This window comes from Hemitrygon akajei, chromosome 2, assembly GCF_048418815.1.
Source record: "Hemitrygon akajei chromosome 2, sHemAka1.3, whole genome shotgun sequence".
NCBI classification, from domain to species: Eukaryota; Metazoa; Chordata; class Chondrichthyes; order Myliobatiformes; family Dasyatidae; genus Hemitrygon; species Hemitrygon akajei.
The window spans coordinates 194,615,097-194,642,098 of record NC_133125.1 but is presented as its reverse complement, the minus strand read 5'-3'; the positions used below and the strand labels follow the sequence as shown (position 1 = coordinate 194,642,098).

General features: G+C 48.2%; 1 protein-coding gene across 5 annotated transcripts in view; it reads left to right on the top strand.

Moving 5' to 3' along the window:
- Positions 1-22,539, top strand: part of LOC140719646 (regulator of G-protein signaling 3-like) — a 131,894-nt gene extending 109,355 nt beyond the window's left edge. For 2 of the 5 annotated variants that reach the window (XM_073034442.1, XM_073034405.1), the window contains exons 3-7: positions 7,314-7,393; positions 8,316-8,384; positions 9,420-9,481; positions 20,234-20,400; positions 22,258-22,538. In XM_073034442.1, the coding sequence (XP_072890543.1) occupies positions 7,314-7,393; positions 8,316-8,384; positions 9,420-9,481; positions 20,234-20,400; positions 22,258-22,443 (564 nt within the window). In that variant the 3' untranslated portion in view covers positions 22,444-22,538. Of the gene's footprint in view, positions 1-7,313; positions 7,394-8,315; positions 8,385-9,419; positions 9,482-20,233; positions 20,401-22,257 lie in introns of all 5 variants that reach the window. The other 3 variants (XM_073034432.1, XM_073034413.1, XM_073034423.1) reach the window with 2 other exon arrangements.
- The last annotated feature ends 4,463 nt before the right edge of the window (positions 22,540-27,002 follow it).

Sequence of the window (27,002 nt, the reverse complement as noted above, 5' to 3'; positions counted from 1 at the left end):
TGTGATCGGCTATCACCTACTGTGCCACCCTGACATAGTTCCCTCTTGTGTTTGGCTATCACCTACTGTGCCACCCTGACATAGTTCCCTGTTGTGTTTGGCTATCACCTACTGTGCCACCCTGACATAGTTCCCTCTTGTGTTCGGCTATCACCTACTGTGCCACCCTGACATAGTTCCCTGTTGTGATCGGCTATCACCTACTGTGCCACCCTGACATAGTTCCCTCTTGTGTTTGGCTATCACCTACTGTGCCACCCTGACATAGTTCCCTGTTGTGATCGGCTATCACCTACTGTGCCACCCTGACATAGTTCCCTGTTGTGTTTGGCTATCACCTACTGTGCCACCCTGACATAGTTCCCTCTTGTGTTCGGCTATCACCTACTGTGCCACCCTGACATAGTTCCCTGTTGTGATCGGCTATCACCTACTGTGCCACCCTGACATAGTTCCCTCTTGTGTTCGGCTATCACCTACTGTGCCACCCTGACATAGTTCCCTGTTGTGATCGGCTATCACCTACTGTGCCACCCTGACATAGTTCCCTGTTGTGTTCGGCTATCACCTACTGTGCCACCCTGACATAGTTCCCTGTTGTGTTCGGCTATCACCTACTGTGCCACCCTGACATAGTTCCCTGTTGTGTTTGGCTATCACCTACTGTGCCACCCTGACATAGTTCCCTCTTGTGTTCGGCTATCACCTACTGTGCCACCCTGACATAGTTCCCTGTTGTGTTTGGCTATCACCTAATGTGCCACCCTGACATAGTTCCCTGTTGTGATTGGCTATCACCTACAGTGCCACCCTGACATAGTTCCCTGTTGTGATCGGCTATCACCTACTGTGCCACCCTGACATAGTTCCCTGTTGTGTTCGGCTATCACCTACTGTGCCACCCTGACATAGTTCCCTGTTGTGTTTGGCTATCACCTACTGTGCCACCCTGACATAGTTCCCTGTTGTGATCGGCTATCACCTACTGTGCCACCCTGACATAGTTCCCTGTTGTGATCGGCTATCACCTACTGTGCCACCCTGACATAGTTCCCTGTTGTGATCGGCTATCACCTACTGTGCCACCCTGACATAGTTCCCTGTTGTGTTCGGCTATCACCTAATGTGCCACCCTGACATAGTTCCCTGTTGTGATTGGCTATCACCTACAGTGCCACCCTGACATAGTTCCCTGTTGTGATCGGCTATCACCTACTGTGCCACCCTGACATAGTTCCCTGTTGTGTTCGGCTATCACCTACTGTGCCACCCTGACATAGTTCCCTGTTGTGATCGGCTATCACCTACTGTGCCACCCTGACATAGTTCCCTGTTGTGATCGGCTATCACCTACTGTGCCACCCTGACATAGTTCCCTGTTGTGTTCGGCTATCACCTAATGTGCCACCCTGACATAGTTCCCTGTTGTGATTGGCTATCACCTACAGTGCCACCCTGACATAGTTCCCTGTTGTGATCGGCTATCACCTACTGTGCCACCCTGACATAGTTCCCTGTTGTGATCGGCTATCACCTACTGTGCCACCCTGACATAGTTCCCTGTTGTGATCGGCTATCACCTACTGTGCCACCCTGACATAGTTCCCTGTTGTGTTCGGCTATCACCTACTGTGCCACCCTGACATAGTTCCCTCTTGTGTTTGGCTATCACCTACTGTGCCACCCTGACATAGTTCCCTGTTGTGTTTGGCTATCACCTACTGTGCCACCCTGACATAGTTCCCTGTTGTGATTGGCTATCACCTACAGTGCCACCCTGACATAGTTCCCTCTTGTGATCGGCTATCACCTACTGTGCCACCCTGACATAGTTCCCTCTTGTGATCGGCTATCACCTACTGTGCCACCCTGACATAGTTCCCTGTTGTGATCGGCTATCACCTACTGTGCCACCCTGACATAGTTCCCTCTTGTGATCGGCTATCACCTACTGTGCCACCCTGACATAGTTCCCTGTTGTGTTTGGCTATCACCTACTGTGCCACCCTGACATAGTTCCCTCTTGTGTTTGGCTATCACCCACTGTGCCACCCTGACATAGTTCCCTCTTGTGTTTGGCTATCACCTACTGTGCCACCCTGACATAGTTCTCTGTTGTGTTCGGCTATCACCTACTGAGCCACCCTGACATAGTTCCCTCTTGTGTTTGGCTATCCATTACCTACTGTGCCACCCTGACATAGTTCTCTGTTGTGTTCGGCTATCACCTACTGAGCCACCCTGACATAGTTCCCTCTTGTGTTTGGCTATCCATTACCTACTGTGCCACCCTGGCATCAGGCCTTTTTTAATATCAAATGACTCCAAAGAAAGCCATCCCTCATCTCTGATTTCCTATTCTGAGGCTGTTCTGTGAGCCCTGTCTTCCCGTCCTGTCTGTGCTCCATCACACACAACGGACAAAACCACCAAAGTTATTGTAAATCTTCCCCACAGCCACAATACCGTGGGATGGATGTAACGCTGCTGCAAGTCAGTTTTTGTTGCACTTGTTGTACAGAGGACAATGAAGTCGAGTTTTGAGCTTCTTGGTGAAAGAACTTCCATGGTGCCACTGGGGATGGAGGTTGGAGCATTCTGAGCCAGTGGGAATGAAATGTCTGATCACCTGCCATCTTGTCAATGAACAGAGAACATTACAGCACAGACCAGGCCCTTCAACCCATGATGTGCCGATATTTTAACCCTTCCCTCCTGCATAGCCCTGCATTTTTCTATCATCGTGTGCCTAAGAGATTCTTAAATGCCCCTGATGTAACTGCCTCTACAACTCTCCCTGGCAGTGTGTTCCATACACCCACCACTCTCTGTGTAAAGACCACAGGCATTCTCCACACAATCACGTTAAAATGACTCCCCTGGTATTATCCATTTCCACCCTGGGGAGAAGTTTCTGGCTATCCACTTTATCTACTCTATGCTTCTTCTCAGTTTGTACTGCTCTGTCAAGCCACCTCTCATCCTGCTCGGCTCCTGCTTGCTCAGATATGCACACTAATCCAGGCGGCATCTCCTCTGCATAGCTTCTACATCCTTGCTCCGATGAGGTGACCAGAACCGAATGCAATCTTCCAACTGTGGTCCAACCAGAGTATTTTAGGGCTGCAACATTACTTCATGGCTCTTGAACTCAATGCCCTGAGGGCCAACACACCGTATACCTTCTTAACAACCCTATCACCGTCTGCAGCAACTTTGAACGGTCTGTGGATGTGAACCCCAAGATCCCTCTGTTGCCAAGAATCGTACCATTAACTCTTGTTTTCCGCCTCCATTTTCAACCTTCCAAAATTATCACTTCCCATTTTATCCAGGTAATGTAAGTAGTGTTGCCCTATATACATTATATATTATATTATATATTGTTTATATATATATAGCTAAGACGTTTGCACAGTACTGTATCAACTTTAGGTATTGCATTGTACTGCTGCTGCTGCAAAAAATATTAATTTCATGACCTATGTGAGTGATGATAAACCTGATTCTGATACGGACTATTGTGGACTGAGAATGGGAAGGGGTCAGGGAGAGAGGAATTATGATTGGATAAAGGGGAAGGGAGTGGGAAGCACCAGAGAGACATTCTGTAATGCTCAATAAACCAAGTGCTCGGAATCAAATGGCCTTGCCTGGTATCTCGGGGCTGGGTGTGTCTCCACCCATGCCTTGCCCACCCCCAGCACTCCTTCTTTGCCACGTTGTAGATCGCCATTTCCAACATCCTTTTCTCCTACCAGATTTACAAATGCATATATATATACACACCCACACACAGATATATACACGTATATATGTGTGAGTGTGTGTATATGTATGCCTAAGATTTTTGCATCTTCTTACCAGTGCAAACTGTGTGTGTATTATCGTCATGGATTGAGAACTGATTTATAGGAGCCTCTAGGCCTTCTAGTTCGCACTGGGATTGGATTAGGAACTGTATAATTTAATTAAGTGTATGGATTCCCCATAACTCACTGCACTGAGTATGAACTAATTGCCCATTCGTTAGCCTCATAATATATAGTATTATCTGTAGAGGTAGTGGTTTTCAGGCCTTCATTTATCAAGTTCTGGTAATTTCTGGGTTTTTTTTAGCAAGTTGTGTGAATTTCAATAGAAAACCCAAGAGGAACCAACATTTAGTCTCTAGCACAGTGTAGCAGTCAGTGTAACGCTTCACAGCGCCAACGATTCGGGTTCAGTTCCCGCCGCTGTCCATAAGCAGATTGTACATTCTCCCTTGGCCGCGTGGATTTCCCCTGCTTTTCTCCCACATTCCAAAGATGTTCAGGTCAGGGTTAGTACGTTGTCAGCATGCTAGTTTGGTGTCGGCAAATAACTGCCAGCTCTCTGGGGCTATGAACTCCACTAATTCAGTATGCTCTGGTGAAAAGAAATCCTCCTCACCTCCATTTTAAACCTCCTTCCTGAGGTTGTGTCCTCTGGTCCTAGACTTAGTCAAGCTGGTACAGCTGTGACCCCACAGCTCTAGCGACCCCAGTTCGATTCTGACCGCTGGTGCGGCCTGTGTGGAGTTTGTGCATTCTCTCTGTGGCTGCCCCCACCCCAGTGAGTTTACCCAGATGTTCTGATTTTCTCCCACACCCCCACCCCAAAACACAGGGAATTTGCTGGGATTGGGCATTAGAGTGGGAGAGTGGACAGGCCTGGGCTGTTTTCCCTGAGGTATTTGAGACTGAGCGGGTGACTTTATCAAATCACGAGGAGTGTGCACTCAGTACCTAATAATCTGACCACTCGGTTTTTGTCCATCTACTTCGTGTGTTTCACTTTCAGAGATGTTCCTCTGCTCAACTCTGTTATCTGAGTCGCTGTCGCCTTCCTGTCAGCTTGAACCAGTCTGGCCATTCTCCTCTGACCTCTCTCATTAACAAGCTGTTTTCACCTACAGAAATGTCACTCGCTGCATGTTTCTCATTTGTCGCGCCATCCTCTGTAAACTCTGGAGGCTGTGTGTGAAAATACCAAGAGATCAGCAGATCCTCAAACCACCCCCTCTGGCACCAACAATCACTCCACGGTCAAAGTCACTTAGATCACATGTCTTCCCCATTCTGATGTTTTTGGTCTGAACAACAACTGACCCTCTTGACCATGTCTGCATGCTTTTGCACATTGAGTTTCTGCCACACGATCGGCTGATTAAATATTTGCATGAATGTACAGGGGTACAGATGTACCTGATAAAGTTGCCGCTGAATATTTATATAAAGTCTTGGTCAGTCCTGTTTGCACTGTAGAAGGTCTAAAGACAGAGGAAGTAATTTTAAGCAGAGAAGGGAATTTTTAAAGGGGGCCCAAGGGGCAAGTTTTCATCGTGATATGCACTATCAGAGAAGGTGGCTGAGTTAGGTATAAATATCATGTTTAAAGGTCATGTGCACAGGTATATAGAGAGGAAAATTTAAATCTACATAGGCCATCTTCAGGGGAAATGGGACATTGGCCAGAATGGATGAGTCAGGCTGAAAAGCCTGTGTCCATACTGAATGATTCTGTGACTCTAACTTTGCAGCAAACTCTTTGTAATTCTTGGCTCCCCAGTTTGCTCGGCATTCCGGATTGCCTGGGAATCTCCAGGAATTGGCTGCAGTTCCACAACCACCCACACCACACATAAACCATCTGGAACTTAAAAGCAGCACTCACTTTTTATTTGAAATTTGCTTCCAGCACCCCCGCAGGCGCCTTCTGAAGGATGCTGGTGTCGGGTGGGAGGGTGCAGTGCGTCGAGTGTTTAACCCCTGCTGGGTATCTCTCAGGGTCACGATCCTGGATACCAGAGTTCCAGTTCTCTGCTCAGCACTGATGTCTGCTGCAGTGCCAGCAGTGGGAGGTCTCAGGCTGAGCGTAGAACCAGTTTCTACAGTAGAGGTCGTTCAGCCCACACTGCTGTGCCGACCCTTTTGGCAAAGTGGTTAGAGGTCCGATTCCTGCCACTCTCTGTAAGGCGTTTGTTCGTTCTCCGTGTGACCTCATGGGATTCCTCCGGGTGTTCCAGTTCCCTGTCACACCCCGAAGTTGTACGGGTTAGGCTGAGTGAGTTGTGGGCATGCTGTCTTGGTGCCGAAAGCGTGGCCATACTTGCAGGCTGCCCCCAGCACAATCCTCGCTACAAACGATGCATTTCACTGTACGTCAGTGTTTACTCTGTCCAAACTAACCCCTCCCTCCTGCACAGTCCTCCATCTGACTGTTTCTTAAATGCCCCGAATGTATCTGCTTCCAACCCCCCCCCCCCCCCCCCAGGCAGGGTGTTCCACACTCCCACCACGTTGTGGAACCTCTGACATTCCCCCTTGTACTGTCCTTCAATCACCATAAAGGTATACAGTGCCCCCTTGTGCAGACCTGTATTTGGAAGGAGTCAATGCGAACAACAGGGGCTGATGGGATTACAACAGATCGGCCTATCTTCCCTCCTCTGGAGGGGACACGGTGGGAGACAGAGGAAGGAGCTTTGGGTGATGGTAGCCCATTGTGTCAGAGAGCCAGGATCTATCTCCACACTGGCCACTGGCTGCCAATTAATGTGCACTGGATTTTAAAATTCTCTTGTGGTGACATTGCTCTGTCCCACCTACAACCTTTCCTGACTCCGCCCCCCCCCCCCCCCCACTGATTACCTCCACTCGTACCTTCAACAAAACACCTTCTCTCTTCCCTCTGCAAATCTCACTAGGGTGGGGAGAAGGGAGTGGTGGCCTGGCTGGTGTTCCGGAGGGAGGGGGACAAGGAAGTGCTGAGGATGGGGCTGAATGAGTGAGGTTGAGTGGTGGTGGGGCTGTGTAAGGTTCGGTCAACGGTGAGGAGTCCTGGGGGTGAGGGTGGTTTCTGTGGGTGAGGGTGCTGTGGGTGAGGGTGCTGTGGGTGAGGGTGATTTCTGTGGGTGAGGGTGGGTGCTGTGGGTGAGGGTGGTTGCTGTGGGTGAGGGTGCTGTGGGTGAGGGTGGTTTCTGTGGGTGAGGGTGGGTGCTGTGGGTGAGGGTGGTTGCTGTGGGTGAGGGTGCTGTGGGTCAGGGTGGTTTCTGTGGGTGAGGTTGGTTTCTGTGGGTGAGGGTGCTGGGATTGAGGGTGCTGGGGGTGAGGGTGATTTCTGTGGGTGAGGGTACTGGGGGTGAGGGTGGTTTCTGTGGGTGAGGGTGATTTCTGTGGGTGAGGGTGCTGGGATTGAGGGTGCTGGGGGTGAGGGTGCTGTGGGTGAGGGTGGTTTCTGTGGGTGAGGGTGCTGGCGTCCTGTGACTCTGGACGACCCTTTCTGTCTTTCAGCACCTGGCCTCCAGCTTGGAGTCGGACCTGGGACTTGACGCGTCCGAGAGCGACAGCCGGAGCCGGTGGAGGAATCCCTTGTAAGTGTCCCCTTCCCCCCAGGCGGGCTTGGGAGCGGAGAGGGTGGAGGAATCCCTTGTGAGTGTCCCCTTCCCCGCAGGCGGGCTTGGGAGCGGAGAGGGTGGAGGAATCCCTTGTGAGTGTCCCCTTCCCCGCAGGCGGGCTTGGGAGCGGAGAGGGCGGAGGAATCCCTTGTGAGTGTCCCCTTCCCCCCAGGCGGGCTTGGGAGCGGAGAGGGCGGAGGAATCCCTTGTGAGTGTCCCCTTCCCCCCAGGCGGGCTTGGGAGCGGAGAGGGTGCAGGTGGGGTGCTGAGAACTGGGCAAACGCTTGTGTATCTGTGTGTGCCTACGTGAGTGTTTGTGTATATATTTCTGTGTGTGTGCAAGTGTTTACGTGTGTTTGACTGTTTATGTGTGTGAGTGTGTGTTTTCAAGAGCTTGTGTGTTTGTGCACGTGTTTCTGAGTGTATGAGGGAATGTGTCCATGAAACATCGTTTCTCCAGGGCTAAAGTGCAAAGCACACACAAGGTGTGAATCTTTGTGTGATTATATGTATGTATGTTTGAGTGTTTCTGTGTACAGGTATGTGAGTGTTTCTGTGTGTGTGAGGAAGTGCAGAGACACGGGGAAAAGGTCCCATGTCCGGACCTGCATGTAGACAGCAGAGGAGGAGAGATCAGGATCTGGGACAGTCCAGGAGTCAGGGGTGGAGGAATTTCCGTCCCACTCAGGTCTGGCAGTGGTACAGGTGGAGGGTGGGAGGTAGGGAATGGGTGGGGAGGGAAGGAACCTGTCCCAGCCCTGACTCTGTTCCATGGATCAGCCCATCTCTCTGCTGTTCCACTGGGTGCTGATCGAATCAGTGATGATCGTACTGGTGCCCCAACACAGGCCGTTCGGGAGAAGAGGCCCGGCTTGATTCTCTGCTTCCCCACCCACAGGGTGAGTCGGCTGGGCTTCTGGCAAAGGAGGAATGACTCGGCAGGGCTGAGTGAGTTGGACTCCCTAAGGTAAGACTGCCCCTCTCCCCCTGCATCTTTACACACTCGTTCCTCACTCCCCTCACCCTCCTCCCTTCCATCTCCCGTCTCTCCCTTGCTCCTCTCCCTCACCCTCTCACCACTCACACTCCACCTCCCCCACTACCCATTCTTCACCCCCCCCTCGTGCTCCCATCTCCTCTTCCTCCCTCCACACTCCTCGTGCTCCTTTCTCCCCCTCGTTCTGCGCTCTGCACACACTTCTCCCCCCTAAGCCTTCTCCCACCACTCTCCATAGTCACTTCCCTCCAGTCCCACCCTTCTCTGCACTCACCTCTTGCTCCTCACTCTCACCCACTCTCTCTCACCCAACCCCTCCGCGTCCCTCATCCCACTTCCCTCTTGCCCCTCTCCTCTCTCTCTGCTCCTTGCTTCTTCCTACTCCTCCCTCTTTCCCCACTACACCTTCTCCCCTCTCCACTCTCCCCCCTTCCATTTTCTCCTGCTTTCCCACTCTCCAGTCTCCTCTTTTTCCCATTCCCCTGACAGCCCTCGGTTTCAGTCACTGCCCCCCCTCGCTGACCTACGCTGGCCCTTCTCCTTGAGTCCTCTCTGGGCCACTGATGTTCAGTGGAATGCACACTATCTCTCCTCATGGGATCTTTCTGTGCACCAGATCACAGGTCAGAGAACACCCCCCCCCCCCACCACCCCTCACAGGCATGCACACACTCATTGAATCCTGCTTTGAGGCGGAGTGCACCCTCTCCCTCCGCGTGGTGCCCCCACCCTGTCCTTCCCCTCTGTGAGATCTTACACCAGATCTAGGAGTGCAGGGCAACACGACTCTTCACATGGGATCTTGCTGTGCAGCAGAATTTACCTTGTTCTTCACCCCCTATACACCTGCCTTTCCCCAGGGGCCTTGCTGTGCAGTGGTCTCCAGTCGCTCTGTGGGATTCTGATGTTCCTCCCTCAGCTCCCTCTCTGTTCTTACCCACTCCGCACCCTGCAACCTCCTGGCACGCTGGTCTCTAACACCTTTGCTCTACGATGTATCTACAGGCCGTCTGTGGAGGAGGCTCGGCAGTGGGCCAGGTCCCTGGACACACTGCTATCAAATAGATGTGAGTACTTGGGACAGGGTGAGAGAGAGCGTGAGAGTCCGTGCAGAAACGCGTGCAAGGGGCAGAGGGAGAGGGGAAGGCCTGCAGCTTGGGCAACTGCCGGTCTCCCATACAACCCTGCCCAGGCGCAGATCCATGGTCTCTCGAGACCGACGGATGCCACCACCACCACCACTTGGGACAGGGTGAGAGAGAGCGTGAGAGTCCGTGCAGAAACGCGTGCAAGGGGCAGAGGGAGAGGGGAAGGCCTGCAGCTTGGGCAACTGCCGGTCTCCCATACAACCCTGCCCAGGCGCAGATCCATGGTCTCTCGAGACCGACGGATGCCACCACCACCACCACTTGGGACAGGGTGAGAGAGAGCGTGAGAGTCTGTGCAGAAATGCGTGCAAGGGGCAGAGAGAGAGGGGAGGTGCGAGAGAGACGACGTCGATCAGGTGGTTAAGAATGCATTTGGCACACTGCCTTTATTAATTGATGCATTGAGTTTAAGCGTCAGCAAGTTATACTGCGGCTTAAAAAACTCGAGTTAGGTTGCATCAGGAGTACTGCTGACAGTTCTGGTCACCACATTTAGGAAGGATGTCAAGGTTTTGCAGGGGGTGTAGAAGAGGTTTAGATAATCAGACCATAAGTCATAGGAGCTGAATTAGGCCATCTGCTCTATCAAGTCTGCTCTGCCATTCAATCATGGCCGTCATTTTTCTATCTCCTCCTCAACCCCATTTCCCCAGCCTTCTCCCTGTAACCTTTGATGCCATGTCCAATCAAGAACATATCAATCTCTGCCTTAAATACACCCAAAAACCTGGCCTCCACAGCTGCACTTGGCAACAAATTCCACAAATGCACCATTTGGCTAAAGAAATTTCTCCACATCTCTGTTTTGAAAGGGTGCCCCTCTATCCTGAGGCTGTGCCCTCTTGTCCTAGACTCTTCCACCATGGGAAATATCCTTTCCACATCTACTCAGTCTAGGCCTTTCAACATTCAAAAGGATTCAGTGAGATCCCCCTCATCCTTCTGAATTCCAGCGAGTACAGACCCAGAGACATCAAACATTCCTCATATGATAACCCTTTCATTCCTTTGTGAACGTCCTCTGGACTCTGTCCAACGCCAACACAACTTTCACCTCAGATGGTTGAGGAAGTTTGTTATGGGTTCCCAATTCATAAGAACTTTCTACAGTGGCACAATTTATAGCATCCTGACTGGCTGCATCACTGCCTGGTGTGGGAACTGTACCTCCCTTCATCACAGGACTCTGCAGAGAGTGGTGCAGACAATCCAATGCATCTGTAGTTGTGAACTTCCCATGACTCGAGACATTTACAAGGACAGGTAAAAAAGGGCCCATAGGATCACTGGGGGCCCAAGCATCCCAATCACAATCTGTTCCAGCTGCTATCATCTGGGAAATGGTACCGCAGCATAAAAGCCAGGACCAACAGTCTCCGGGACAGCTTTTTCCACCAAGCCATCAGACTGATGAACTCACGCTGATTTGAGTGTACCCTATATTACACTGACTGTTGTATTTATTATAAATTATAATAAATTAATGTGATTGCACATTGCACATTTAAATGGAGATGTAACGTAAAGATTTTTAATCCTCATGTATGTGAAGGATAAGAAATAAAGTCAATTCAATTCTAAGATGAGGGGTGCAGAACAGTTCACGATACTCAAGGTGAGGCCTCACCAGTGCCTTATAAACCCTCTGCAAAAATTAGCAGGAAGATAGAGGATTAGGAAGATTTTAAAAGCCTCCAGAAAACCACTAAAAGAATCATTAGGAGGGAAAAGATGAAATATGAAAGCAAGCTAGCAAACAATATCATAGAACATAGAAAACCAACAGCACAATTCAGGCCCTTTGACCCACAAAGTTGTGCCGAACATGTCCCTACCTTAGAAATTACTAGGCTTACCCATAGCCCTCTATTTTTCTAAGCTCTATGTGCCGACCTATCTAAAAGTCTCTTAAAAGACCCTATCGTATCCACCTTCACCATCATTGCTGGCAGCCCATTCCATGCACTCACCACTTTCTGAGTGAAAAACTTACCCCTGTCATCTCCTCTGTACCTACTCCCCAGCACCTTAAACCTGTAAACAACACACACAAAATGCTGGTGGAACACAGCAGGCCAGGCAGCATCTATAAGGAAAAGCACTGTAGACGTTACGGGCCGAGACCCTTCGTCAGGGCTAACTGAAAGGAAAGATAGTAAGAGAATCTGTTTGAATTTCCAGCACCTGCAGATTTCCTCGTGTTTGCTCCTTAAACCTGTGTCCTCTTGTGGCAACCATTTCAGCCCTGAGAAAAAGCCTTTGACTATCCACATGATCAATGCTTCGCATCATCTTATACACCTCTGTCAGATCACCTCTCATCCTCCTTCACTTCAAGGAGAAACATAGAAAACATAGAAAATAGGTGCAGGAGTAGGCCATTCGGCCCTTCGAGCCTGCACCGCAAAAGGCCAAGTTCACTCAACCTATTCTCATAAAGCATGCTCCCCAATCCAGGCAACATCCTTGTAAATCTCCTCTGCACCCTTTCTGTGGCTTTCACGTCCTTCCTGTAGTGAGGTGACCAGAACTGGGCACAGTACTCCAAGTGAGGTCTGACCAGGGTCCTATATAGCTGCAACATTACCTCTCGGCTCCTAAATTCAATTCCACGATTGATGAAGGCCAATACACCGTATGCCTTCTTAACCACAGAGTCAACCTGCGCAGCTGCTTTGAGCATCCTGTGGACTCGGACCCCAAGATCGCTCTGATCCTCCACGCTGCCAAGGGTCTTACCATCAATACTATATTCTGCAATCATATTTGACCTACCAAAATGAACCACTTCACACTTATCTGGGTTGAACTCCATCTGCCACTTCTCAGCCCAGTTTTGCATCCTATCAATATGTCGCTGTAACCTCTGACAGCCCTCCACACTATCCACAACACCTCCAACCTTTGTGTCATCAGCAAATTTACTAACCCATCCTTCCACTTCCTCATCCAGGTCATTTATAAAAATCACGCAGCGTAAGGGTCCCAGAACAGATCCCTGAGGCACCCCACTGGTGACCGACCTCCATGCAGAATATGACCCATCTACAACCACTCTTTGCCTTCTGTGGGCAAGCCAGTTCTGGATCCACAAAGCAAAGTCCCCTTGAAACCCATGCCTCCTTACTTTCTCAATAAGCCTTGCATGGGGTACCTTATCAAATGCCTTGCTGAAATCCATATACACTGCATCTACTGCTCTTCCTTCATCAATGTGTTTAGCCACATCCTCAAAAAATTCAATCAGGCTCGTAAGGCACAACCTGCCCTTGACAAAGCCATGCTGACTATTCCTAATCATATTATGTCTCTCCAAATGTTCATAAATCCTGCCACTCAGGATCTTCTCTGTCAGTTTACCAACCACTGAGGTAAGACTCACTGGTCTATAATTTCCTGGGCTATCTCTACTCCCTTTCTTGAATAAAAGAACAACATTCGCAACCCTCCAATCCTCCGGAACCTCTCCCGTCCCCATTGATGATGCAAAGATCATTGCCAGAGGCTCAGCAATCTCCTCCCTCGCCTCCCACAGTAGCCTGGAGTACTTATTGTCTGGTCCCGGTGCCTTAACCAACTTGATGCATTCCAAAAGTTCCAGCACATCCTCTTTCTTCATATCTACATGCTCAAGCTTTTCAGTTTGCTGAAAGTCATCACTACAATTACCAAGATCCTTTTCTATAGTGAATACTGAAGGAGGATAGTAAAAGTTTTTTCATATATATACAAAATAAAAGAGATAAGAATGGACCGCTAGAAATTGAGGCCAGAGAAATAATAATATGTGGAAGATGAACTAAATGAGTATTTTGCATCAGTCTTCACTGTGGAAGACACTAGCAGTGCGCCGGGTGTAGAGATGTGTGAGGAAAGAGAAGTGAGTGCAGTCATGATTATAAGGGAGAAGGTGCTCGAAATGCTGAAAGACCTAAAGGTACATAAGTCACCCGGACCAGAGGAACTGCACCCTAGAGTTCTGAAAGAGGTAGCTATAGGGATTGTGGAAGCATTAGAAGTGATCTTTAAGAAATGGAAAATTGCAAATGTCACTCCACTCTTTACAAAAGGAGGGAGACAATGGAAAGGAAATTATAGACCATTTAGCCTGACCTCAGTGGTTGGGAAGATGTTGGACTCAATTGTTGAAGTTATGGAGTACTTGGTGACACAGGACAAGATAGGACAAAGTTATCATGGTTTCCTTAAGGGAAAATCTTGCCTGATGAACCTGTTGAAATTCTTTGAGATTGCAAGTAAGATAGAAAAAGGGGATGCCAAGGATGTTGTATATTTGGATTTTGGCAAGCTGCCACAAAGGCTGCTTCCCAAGTTAAGAGCCCATGCTATTACAGGAAAGTTACTAACATGGTTAGAGCATTAGCTGATTGGTAGGAGACAGTGAGTGGCAATAAAAGGATCCTTTTCTGGTTAGCTGCCAGTGACTGTTGGTGTTCCGCAGGGGTCGGTGTTGGGACCACTTCTTTTAATGATGTATATCAATGATTTAGATGATAGAATAGATGGCTTTATTGCTAAGTTTTCAGGTGATCCAAAGATTGGTGGAGGGCCAAGTACTGTTGAAGCAACAGGTAAACTGCAGAAGAGCTTAGACAGATTAGGAGAACATGCAGTGGCATATGAAATACATGGTTATGCACTTTGGTAGTAGAAATAAATGTGCAAATTATTTTCTAAATGTGGAAAAAAATCCAAAAATCTGGGATGCAGAGGGACTTGGGACTCCTTGTGCTAAACACCCTTAAGGATAACTTGCAGGTTGAATTGGTGGTGAGGAATACAATGTTAGCATTTATTTCAAGAGGTGTAGAATACAAGAGCAGGGATGTGATGCTGAGGCTTTATAAGGCACTGGTGAGGCCTCACCTTGAGTATTGTGAACAGTTTTGGACTCCTCATCTAAGAAAAAGATGTGCTGGCGTTGCAGAGGGTTCAGGGGAGGTTCACAAGGATGATTCCAGGAATGAAAGGGTTAGCATACGTGGAATGTTTGATGGCTCTGATTCTTTACTTGCTGGAGTTTAGAAAGATGAGGGGAGAATCTCATTGAAAGACATAGACAGAGTACATTTTCCCTTGGTGGGGGAGTCCAGGACAAGAGCGCACAGCCTCAGGATAAAGGGGATTCCATAATAGAGATGTGGAGAAATTTCTTTAGCCAGAGGTTGGTGAATTTGTGGAATTTGTTACCATAGGCAACTGTGGAGGGCAGGTCATTGAGTGTATTCAAGGCAGAGATTGAAAGGTTCTTGATTGGCCGCAGCATCAGGGGTTATAGGGAGAAGGCCAGGGAGTGGGGCTGAGAAGGGAAAAAGGGATCAGCCATGATTGAATGGTGGAGCGGACTCGATGGGCCGAGTAGCCTAATTCTGCTCCCATGTTCTATGGTCTTATACGATTATGACAGGCGTAAATGGAGTAAACAGACAGTTGTTTTCCCAGCCATGAAATACACAAATAGCAGAGGGCTTGTATTTAATGTGAGAGGAGATAATCTCAAAGGAGATGTGGGGGGGGAAGTGGTGGGTGCCTGGAATGTGCTGTCGTGGGTGGAGGGAAATGCAGATACATTGGAGATGATTAGATTGGCACATGAATGTGAAAGAAATGGTAGGATATGCACTTTGTGCAGGAATGAGGGATTTGTTTAGTTGCTATTTGATTACTACGTAAATTGGTTTGGCACAACATTGGGGCGGGAGGGTTTGTTAGAGTGCTGTACTTTATGTTCTTCTTTAACAAGAACAAAATAGAGCAATCGAGAGAGAGCAAGAGTGGGAAAGAGAGCGGGGAAGAGTGAGAGAGAGGTCAAGAGTGCGAGAGGGAGAGAAAGCAATGCAATGCGAGAGTGAGAGAGAAAAGAGAGGAGGGGAGTGGTGTGAAGATGGAAGGGTGCGCAGTGTGTGTCTCTGAGGGCACAAGGTGGCTGACACACAGGAAGAGGGGTCCGATAGAGGGAATTAGAAAAGGCAGGTGTGAAGATCTGTGCAGACCGATGGGCTGTTGGAAAGATGGAGGGATAGATGCAAAGAGGTGGACACAGATATCAAGATGGTGAAGGGGATTCAGGCAAATCTGCAGATGCTGCGACCTGGAGCATTGAACTGCTGGAGCAACTCAGTGCACCAGGTAGCACCCATGAAGGTAGAGGGGTGGTCCATGTTTTGGGTCGAGACCTTCTTCTGGATGGTTAGAGCAGCTGGGATCCAAAATGCCAACTGTTTATTTCCCTTTACTGCTGCTGCCTGACCTGCTGAACAAAGAACAATATAGCACAGAAACAGGCTGTTCAGCCCACAGTGTCTGTGCTGACCTTGACATCCAATTACACAAAATACCTCTGCCTGCACATGATCCACACCCTCTATTCCCTGCAAACTCATTTAAAATCATCTTATACCCCAGTATTGCATCTGCTTCCAGGCCTCGGCACCCACTATTCTGTGTGTAAATAAAAACTTGTCTGACACATCATCTTTAAACTTCCTCTCTCTTGCCTTAAACAAATAACCCTCTGGTATTAGTCATTACACCCCTGGGAGATAGATGTCTCCTCTACAAGGTTCTGTTCCCTCCTCAGCCTCCAGAGAAACAACCCAAGCTTGTTCAAGCCTCTCATTACAGCACACGTTCTCTAATCCAGGCAGCATTCTGGCAAACAGCTTCTGCACCCTCACCAATGTCTCAACAGTTTTCCTGAAATGGGCTGATGAAATATTCATTTATATAGAGAGCAGCATTAATATAATATGGGGTAGTCATAAGCAAAGGAAAGGAGAGTAGATGTAGAGAGATGGGGCTTTAGATACAGAGACAGATGTGAGATAGTGTGAGATGTAAGGACAAGAGGGACAGATACAGAGAGAGATAGACCAGGGGGAGAGATACAGAGAGAGATAGACCTGCAGGAGAGATACAGAGAGGGATAGACCTGCAGGAGAGATACAGAGAAGGATAGATCTGGGAGAGAGATACAGAGAAGAATATATAACTGGGAGACTGATACAGAGAGGGATAGACCTGCAGGAGAGATACAGAGAAGAATATATAACTGGGAGACTGATATAGAGAGGGATAGACTGGGGGGAGAGATACAGAGAAGAATATATAACTGGGAGACTGATCCAGAGAGGGATAGACCTGCAGGAGAGATACAGAGAAGAATATATAACTGGGAGACTGATACAGAGAGGGATAGACCTGCAGGAGAGATACAGAGAAGAATATATAACTGGGAGACTGATACAGAGAGGGATAGACTGGGGGGAGAGATACAGAGAAGAATATATAACTGGGAGACTGATACAGAGAGGGATAGACTGGGGGGAGAGATACAGAGAAGAATATATAACTGGGAGACTGATACAGAGAGGGATAGACTGGGGGGAGAGATACAGAGAAGAATATATAACTGGGAGACTGATACAGAGAGGGATAGACCTGGGGGAGAGATACAGAGAAGAATATATAACTGGGAGACTGATACAGAGAGGGATAGACCTGGGGGAGAGATACAGAGAAGAATATATAACTGGGAGACTGATACAGAGAGGGATAGACCTGGGGGAGAGATACAGAGAAGAATATATAACTGGGAGACTGATACAGAGAGGGATAGACCTGCAGGAGAGATACAGAGAGGGATAGACCTGGGGGAGAGATACAGAGAAGAATATATAACTGGGAGACTGATACAGAGAGGGATAGACTGGGGGAGAGATACAGAGAAGAATATATAACTGGGAGACTGATACAGAGAGGGATAGACTGGGGGAGAGATACAGAGAAGAATATATAACTGGGAGACTGATACAGAGAGGGATAGACCTGGGGGAGAGATACAGAGAAGAATATATAACTGGGAGACTGATACAGAGAGGGATAGACCTGGGGGAGAGATACAGAGAGGGATAGACCTGGGGGAGAGATACAGAGAAGAATATATAACTGGGAGACTGATACAGAGAGGGATAGACTGGGGGAGAGATACAGAGAAGAATATATAACTGGGAGACTGATACAGAGAGGGATAGACCTGGGGGAGAGATACAGAGAAGAATATATAACTGGGAGACTGATACAGAGAGGGATAGACCTGGGGGAGAGATACAGAGAGGGATAGACCTGGGGGAGAGATACAGAGAAGAATATATAACTGGGAGACTGATACAGAGAGGGATAGACCTGGGGGAGAGATACAGAGAAGAATATATAACTGGGAGACTGATACAGAGAGGGATAGACCTGCAGGAGAGATACAGAATGGGATAGACCAGTGGTATGTGTTTATGTGACCCTGATTGAGGTGTTGGTGGGCTAAGCCGATGCTTCACCTTGCCCACCTTACCTACAGACTAGCTGAAGGATGGAGTGCCTTCCACATCCTTTGGTGAAGATGTTTCTGACCTCGCCTGCCATCAGGTGGTCATCGGGAGCAGGTTTTTCACACAAAGGCTGTTGAGTATTTTGAATGAACTGCCTGGAATTGTGGGTGAGCCAGGCACATTAGCAACCTTTAAAAGTTGTCTACATAAGTATAGGGAGCGATGAGGTTCGGCGGCTGTGGGCCACATATGAGCTGGTTGGACTATCTACTTTGTATCTAGGAACATGGTCAGATGGGCGATATGGGCTAAGTGACCTGTTTCTTTGCTGTAGCACTCTATAAGTGCGATAGTTAGATGATGAGGAACATGAGATGATATGAGATAAATAATTAATATGAGATTAATAAAAATAGTTTCTCCTGGAGCCCGTGTTATTCTGGAGAGAGTGGGAGTTTCCTGGAAAGACCCTGCCCTGTTACACTGAACAGGAACTCAGTGGGGCCGAGGCTGAGGAGGGGAAGGAAGAGTTGACTCTTGTGTGGAGACCTCCATCTACTCCAAGTTCTAGCACCTGCGCTCTCTTTACTCGTGATGAAGGATCCTGGTCTGAAACATTGACAGTTTATTCCCCTCCATAGGTGCTGCCTGACCTGCTGAGTTCCTCCAGCATTTTGTGTGTGTTGCTCCGGGGTTTCCAGCACCTGCAGAACCTCTGTGTCCCCATCCCACACAGCTGCATGCCGGTGTCCCCCTCTGCTGGTGCTGAGCCGGTACTGCTGGAGCAACTGGGACAAACCCAGGAGATGGATTTTCCTCTCTGCCTTGCAGACTGAGTTACTGCAGTGCCCAGCTCAATTCAGATCACCACCACTTCATTAAAGCATATAGCTTTCTCACAGGGCTTGACAGAGCGCACGCAGGAGTCATTACAGAGAAAAATTACAAAGCTGGTGCTGTTACGAACCCCGTAACTGGGTCACTTACCAGCAAAGATAGAGAGGTCTGTTGAAGTCTGATGGTACTATTTTTAACAGTATTTATTGATAAAATACACAAAAATAATATCAATGCAACTATACAGATAATATAAGTCGTCAATACTAAATCTAAAAGCGCGGGTATAATAATAATCAATAAGAAATAACTCTATCGTTGTCTAGGGGATAATGTATTGTCCGATGGAAATATAAAAGTCACTCAGTTCATTCAGGCTGCAGCCTTTGGTTGGAGTCAAGAGAGATTTTTAGAAAACTTGCCGGCTTTCCTTTTTATGATTTCGATCCTTCAGAATTTCGTTGGTGTGGCCTCTTCTTTAGCTAAGCCGTTCTTCCGTGGTGAGCCCACCAATTCCCAGGCAAGGGAAAGGACGCACGCGAGCCCCCCACCGGCTGTCGCTATTAAACGCTGTCACAGGATTTCTAGCATTTCTCCTGGTGCGTCTGAAGGGGTTGTTCCCCAGACCCTCTTTTATCCTTACTCACGGGGTCTCAGATGTCAATCAGGTTGGGATGATGCAATCCCTCAACCAGCCCACTCTGGTTGTCCCCTGAGGGGCTTCAATGAATAGTACAGTACTCAATACACAATTCCGTCTCCAAGAGACAATGGCCGTTATCCGTGGCTTTGTCTTGCTGAGGCCAGGACACGTTCCAAAACCTGTGTATTCTGGACATCTCTCTCTCATTTCCTGGGTCCCAGACCTGAATTAATAGCGATCTTGCGATTCTCAAAAAGGAGGGGGCTACTTTGTACCCTTCGGCCCCTCAGAGTTGTGGCACATTCGTAACAGTGCCAAGACTTGAGGTCCTGTGTTATTGAATAGGTTAGGACTTTATTCCCTACAGTGCAAGAACATGAGGGGAGATTTGATAGAGGTATACAAAATATGGAGGGGCATGGATAGGGTAAATGTAAGCAGGCTTTTCCAACTGAGGGTGGGAGTTTAAGGTGAAAGTTGAAATATTTAAGGAGCATCTGAGGGGGAAACCTCTTCATTCAGAGGCTGGTGAGAGTGTGGGGCAAGCTGTTAGCGTAAGTGGTGGAGGTGGGTTCAATTGCAACTTTTAAGATCAGTTTGGACAAGTACGTTGATGTGAGTAGCTGTTCGGCATGGACTAGATGGGTCGAGTAGCCTGTTTCTGAGCTTTGTGACTCTATGTGGTTCAGACAGGCAAAAGAGGGAAAGGAAAAGGTGGGGAATGGTTTTACAAATGCCGAGGATTTACAAGCACACATTATGGTTAAAGGGCAGGACTGGTATGAGGGACCACATGGCCTCTGGCTTCTATGTCTAGCATTCTCCTCTCTGCTCCTGCCCACACAGACGGGCTTCTCGCATTCAAGGGCTTCCTGCACACCGAGTTCAGCGAGGAAAACCTCGACTTCTGGCAGGCCTGCGAGGACTATAGGAACACCAAGTCCTCGGGCAAACTTGCCTCCAAGGCCAGGAAGATCTTCGCCGAGTTCATCACCACCCACGCTCCCCGAGAGGTAAGGGCAGGGGGCAGGAAACCGCAGCTGTGGCAACAAGGTCAGGCTCCACATTGGCCAGACTGCTGAGGGGGAGTGAGGGTCATCATGGGGACAACCATCAGATACACCCTCACTTCCTCGGACTCTGTCTCAGCACAGTCATTTTTCAGGGATTTCAGAGAGGCGCCAAAATCAGAATCAGAATGAGATTTAATACCACTGGCATATATCATGAAATTTGACCTTTTACAGCAGCAGTACATTGAAAAACATGATGATACTGTAAATTACAATAAGAAATGTGTATAAAATTAAAATAGTGCAAAAATAAATTTTAATAAAGTAAAAAAATAGTGAGGTAGTTTACATAGGTTCATTGTCCATTCAGAAATCGGATGAGAGGGGAAGAATCTGCTCTTGAAATGTTCAGTGTGTGTCTTCAGGCTCCTGTACCTCGTCCCTGATAGAAGCCTGGTGAAGAGAACATGTCCTGGGTGACGGAAGACCCTTAATGATGGACACCACCTCGTGAAGGGGTCCTCGCTGCTGGGGACGCTAGTGTCTGTGATGAAGCTGGCTGAGTTTACAACCTCCTGCAGCTTTTTCCGATCCTGTGCGGTGATGCAGTGAGTTAGAATGCTCTCTGTGGTACATCTGTAGAAATCTGCTAGAGTCTTTTCTGACAAACCAAGTATCTGCAAACTCCTAATGAAATACAGCCGCTGTTGTGCCTTGCATCAGTTACATTGCATGAAGGGCATTGAGCTCTCAGCCATTTATGATGTTCGGTGGGATCGTGATTTCCGGGAGAGCTTGGAAGCTTTGTCCCAGGTGGAGACTTTCAGGAGGAAGTTGGAGGGGAGAGAGGATGGAGCACCTTTGCGAGTCAGGGAGCTGACAGCATGGTCCCCAATAGTGGACTGGTGTTTGGACTTAATGAGTTAGAGTTAATTCACACACAGTCAGGTGGATAACTGACATAGAATAACCCCTCACTCCCCTCCTCTTTTCTCACTCCCCTCCCTTATTCCTCATTCCCATTCCTATTACCTCTCTCCCCTCCCATATTTCTGTCCAAATTCCTTCACTCCCTTCTGCTTTCCCTCACTCCCCTCTCCCTCACTCCCCTCCCCTCTCCCTCACTCCCCTCCCCTTTCCCTCACTCCCTGACCCTTTCCCTCACTCCCTGACCCTTTCCCTCACTCCCTGACCCCTTTCCCTCATTCCCCTCCTTTTCCATCACACCCGGACCCCTTTCCCTCACTCCCCTACCCTTTCTCTCACTCCTCACTCCCGTCCACTTTCCCTCACTCCCCTCCCCTTTCCCTCACTCCCCTCCCCTTTCTCTCACACCTCACTCCTGTCCACTTTCCCTCACTCCCGTCCACTTTCCCTCACTCTTGTTCCCATTTCCCTCATTCCCGCCCCCTTCCCCACTCTCCCGCCCCCTTCCCCTCTCTCTCACCCCCTTCCTTCCCCCGCCCCCTTCCCCCACTCCCGTCCTCATTCCCTCTCTACCTTCCGCCTTCCCTCGTACCCTTGCTTCTGACTCAGTTGCACTTTTTATCCTCTCCTTCTCCCTCTAATGGCTTCCCTATCCCTCCATTCTTTCTCATTCTCCAGTCTCTCTCCTCCTATCCTCTCTCGATCAGCCTCTTCCTCCTCTCTACTCCTCCTTGGCTTATTACCTCTCCATCCACTTCCTTCCTTATCCTCCTCCCTTATTTTTGTGCTCCTTTTCCCCTCTGTTTCCCCTCCCCAGCCACTGACAGTATGCGAGGGGATGCGTGTTGGGGGCAGAAGGATGGAGGGGAGCTGAGGCTCTCTGCTTGACCGAAGTGATCGCATTCCCTCTCTGTCTCTCCCCCCTCCCAGGTCAACCTGGACTCCTTCACGCGGGATGCCACCACAGTCAGCGTCCTGAGCCCCAGTCGCTCAACCTTCGACCTGGCCCAGAAGCGGATCTTCAGCCTGATGGAGACGGACTCCTACCCTCGCTTCCTGCGCTCCGAGCTTTACCAGAAGCTGGCGAATCCCAGACAGCTGAATGGCCTGGCATAGGCAGAGTCAGCGGGTGGGGTGGGGGTGGGGGGTGGTCATGGCTGGCCGGGACTGGAGGCCCCAACTCCTGCCCCCAGCTTGAGATTCATTTATTTATTGATTGAAACGTACAGTAAAATGCATCATTTGCATTAACGATTGACACAACTAAGGATGTGCTGGGGGCAGCCCGCAAGTATCTCCATACATTCTGGTGTCAACATAGCACGTCCCAGCGTCCTGCAGACCAACACAGGCAACAACATCAGCAGTAACAATGGCAGCAAAACAGGCCCCTTCCTTCCCTCTCACCCACTCGCACAATCCTCCAACCCCAGGACAGACCACCTTCGGGCCTCCGCCCAGTTCCTTGACTCTCAGACGAGAGGCTGCTGTCCTCCAGTCACTGGCCCAGACTCGCAGAGATCAAACCTCAGACGTGCCGACTCAGGAGCTTTGACCACTGGGCCCGCCGTCTCTGGTCTTCGAACTTTGGATTTCAAGCTCTGTGCTCACCGAACCTCAGGACTCACCAGTTGTGGGACTTTGATCTCCGGACTCTCATGGACCTCTGACTCCAGGACTCACCCACCTTGGGGAATCACTGTCTTCATTCTCAGCTCCTGCCAACCTGACCCGCCAGTGTTGCTGGCACTCTGACCTAGACCTTGATCAATGGCTCCTCCTGCCAACTCTTCGTTTACTACCCCTGACCTCTAATTCCCCCCCATCCCTGTTCCTAAACCCTAATCTGACCCCAAACTCCCCACTCAGTTTCCACAACCTTCCCTATGCACCTAAAAATCAATGTCTGAGGCACAACGTTGACGGACCACTTCCAGATCTTGTATGGAACATACCCCGATCCCACTACTCTCCCACCAAGACCACCCTCCGATTCGTTGGAGCATCTTCATCCCCTCACATGACAATCTGGGATTTCTGACGGTGGAAGGGAGAGCGGAGGGAACGCAATGCCTCACTGGGCTGAAGTGTGACTTATTGCAGGGTGGGCGGTTTAGTGGAAAGGGAGAGAGTGAATACCTCCTGTCTCAGAGAGATGGAGGGTGTTTGGTTATCTGTAAACCAAGGTAACAAATGAGGCCAATATGGACATGTTGTTGAGTTCCCTATGCGTGGACTGGAGACTCCCTGAACTGCAAATACTACTGGTTGATTGACACATATGATGGGCTGAAGGGCCTGTTTCTCTTCTATATGACTCTCATCACCATCCTGAGATGTTCCTCCTCCAAGCTTGCAACCAAGAATTCCAGGGATCTCTCTGTGAACGCTCCAATCCTTCAAGAGGGCTTAGAGTGCTTCCCAAGGTCCCCCCCCCCCACCCCCCCACCCCGTTCCTTTCCCAGACAGCATCTTCTTAAGGGAGAGCTCGGAGAATATTCTGGAGAGTGTAAGTATTAACAAGACGGAGGTGATTTTTGTCTCAGAAAGAATAAAAAGAGGATAAATTCTCAATGGCTGGAAGAGATCCAACCCCAAAGAAACATCCCAGATCTATTTCAGGGAGAACATTGAACACAGAACACTGCCGCACAGTACGGCAATTCGAGATTGGTCAGTATGGCATTGTGGGCATCACAGAGTCTTAGCTGGGACCTTAACATCGAAGAATATACATTGTATTGAAGGGACAGGCAGGAAGGCTTGGGCAGTGGTGTGGCTCTGTTGGTAACAGATGTAATTCCATCTGTAGAAAGAGGTGACACAGGATCAGAGACTGTTGAATCTTTGTGGGTGGAGTTAAGAAATTGCAAGGGTAAAAAACCATCATGGGAATTGTTACGAACTATAATGTTTTAGAAACGAACCAGCAGCAATAGATTACACCTGGAGTCTGGTTTTGATGTTAAAACTACTATCTTTATTAGTAACTACTTATAATATAGTAACTTAAACAAAGATAAACAGAAGTTAACAGTGTTATGTGTATATATGTGTAAATATAACTCCCAAACTATATTGAGCTTGGGGGAGGGGAGGGAACAAGGCTTAAGAGTCTTGAGATGGTAAAATAGGAAAGTTCAGTAATCCACGGAATAAATTATGGGAGAGGGATATTTGTAAACCACGTTGTAAGGGAGAAAAGGGTAAGTACAAAGTATTCCACAAGTTCCACGCTGGAAATGAGATAACAATCGCAATAGATCTTGTCTGCCATATCGTTCCAAATCCACATACAAATTATCACCAAAAGTGACCTGTCACAGGGATATTGTCTTCTAGTGATTACCACACAACATACCCAGGCAAGAGTTAACACATGAGTGGTCCCACAAGATATCCTGAAATCCACTCCTATGGATTATACAAAGTGACAGACACTCAAACTTGCCCCGGCAGTTCATAGTTCCAAGTCTTGCAAAGACTGCAAGAGTAGCTGTTCGTTCTCATGTTCTCCCTCTCCCTCTACCCCCCCCCCCCCACACACAAATACAGACAGCGACCGCTTGTGACTGATGTCATAGTCCCGCCTCACTTAGGCACTCTTAAAGTGACAGTCCACAGTCAACGAAACTTGCGGGTTCATAACAGAATCAAGTATAGACCTCCAAATAGTAGCCAAGATGTGGGAGATTGCAAAGGGAGCTGGAAAGGGCATGTAATAAAAGTAAAGACACAATTGTAATTGGGGAATTCAATATGCAAGGGGATTAGGAAAATTTGGTTGGGGTTGGATCACAAGGAATTTGTTGAATGCTTACAAGATAGCTTTTTAGAGCAGCTCATGCTTGAGCCTACACACGGAAAGGCTTTCTTAGATTGGCTGGTGTGTAATAACCCAGATCTTTTTAGGGAGCTTAATGTAAAGGAACCCTTAGGAGGCGGTGATCATAATTTGATTGAAATCATATTGCAATTTGAGAGGGAAAAGCATAACTCACATGCATCTGTATTGCATTGGAATAAAGAGAATTACAGAGGTGTGAGAGAGGAGTTTGCCCAGGTGGATTGGAGGAGGATAATGCCTGGGGTTAATGACAGAGCAGAGATGGCTGAAATTTTTGGGAATAGTTCACAAGGCAAAGGATAGTTATGTCCCACAGAGGGAGAAGTTCTCAAATGGCAGGGGTAGGCAACTGTGACTGACATGGGAAGTTAAGGACTACATAAAAGCCAAGGAGAGGGCATATAAGGTAGCAAAAGGGAATTGGAAGTTGGATGATTGGGGAGCTTTTAAAATTCAACAAAAGGCATCTAAAAATGGTAAGAAGGGAAAATAATAAATATAAGGACAAGCTAGCTAATAATATAAATCAGGATACCAAAAGTTTTCATTTAAGTTATATAATGCGTAAAAGGAAGGTGAGCGTGAATATTGGACCACTGGAAAATGATGCTGGTGAGGTAGTAATGGGGGACAGAGAAATGGCAGCTTAATGCAATGGCATTTTGCATCTGCCTTCAATGTGGAAGATACAGGCAGCAGGATTGAGTGCCATCGTTATTACAAAGGAAAAAGTGCCAGGCAAACTCAAAGGTCTTCAGGTGAGTATGTCACCTGGACCAGGTAAACTACATCCCAGAGTCCTGAGAGAGGTTGCAGAAGAGATAACAGATGCATTGGTCCATTATGAAAGTCATGAACTTTCAAGAATCACTTGATTCTAGCATGGTCCTGGAGGACAGGAAGATAGCAAATATTACTCCACTCTTTAAGAAGGGAGGAAAGCAAAATAAAGGAAATTATAGGCCAGTTAGCCTAATCTCAGAGGCTGGGAAAGTATTGGAGTCTATTACTAAGGCTGAGTTTTCAGGGTACTTTGAGATTAATGATAAGATAAGTCAAAGTCAGAGTGGTTTCTGTGAAGAGAAATCCTGCCTGGCAGATCTGTAAGAGCTCTTTGAAGAAGTAACAAGCAGGGTGGACAAATGAGAGGCAGTGGATTTCATTTATTTGGATTTTGAAAAGGCATTTTATAAGGTGCTACACATGAGGCTGCTTAACAAGATAAAATCCTATGGCGTAACAGGGGAGATACTGGCATGGATAGAAGAATATCTGACAGGCAGGAGGCACGAGTGAGAATAAAAAGAGCCTTTTCTGGTTGGCTGCTGGTGACTAGTGATGTTCCTCAGGTGTCAGTATTGGGACTGCTGCTTTTCACGTTGTTTATTGATGGCTTTGTGGCAAAGTTTGCAGATAATACAAAGACAGGTGGAGGGGTAGGTAGTGCTGAGGAAGCAATGCGATTGCAGCAGCACTTCAGACAAATTGGAAAAATGGGAAAAATGTAGCAGATGGAAAGCAGTATTGGGTAATGTGTGATAATATATTTTGGTAAAATGTATTGGTATGTATTTGGTAATAGTGCGGACTAATATTTAAATGGGGAGAAGGTTCAAACATCAGAGGTGAATAGGGAATCCTTGTGCAAGACTCCCAGAAGGTTAATTTACAGGCTGAGTCTGTGGTAAAGAAGGCAAATGTAATGTTGGCAGTTATTTCAAGGAGAATAGAATATAAAAGCAAGGAGATCATTCTGGGCCTTTATAAGACACTGGGCAGGCCACGCTTTCAGTATTATCAATAGCTTTGGGCCCCATATCTCAGAAAG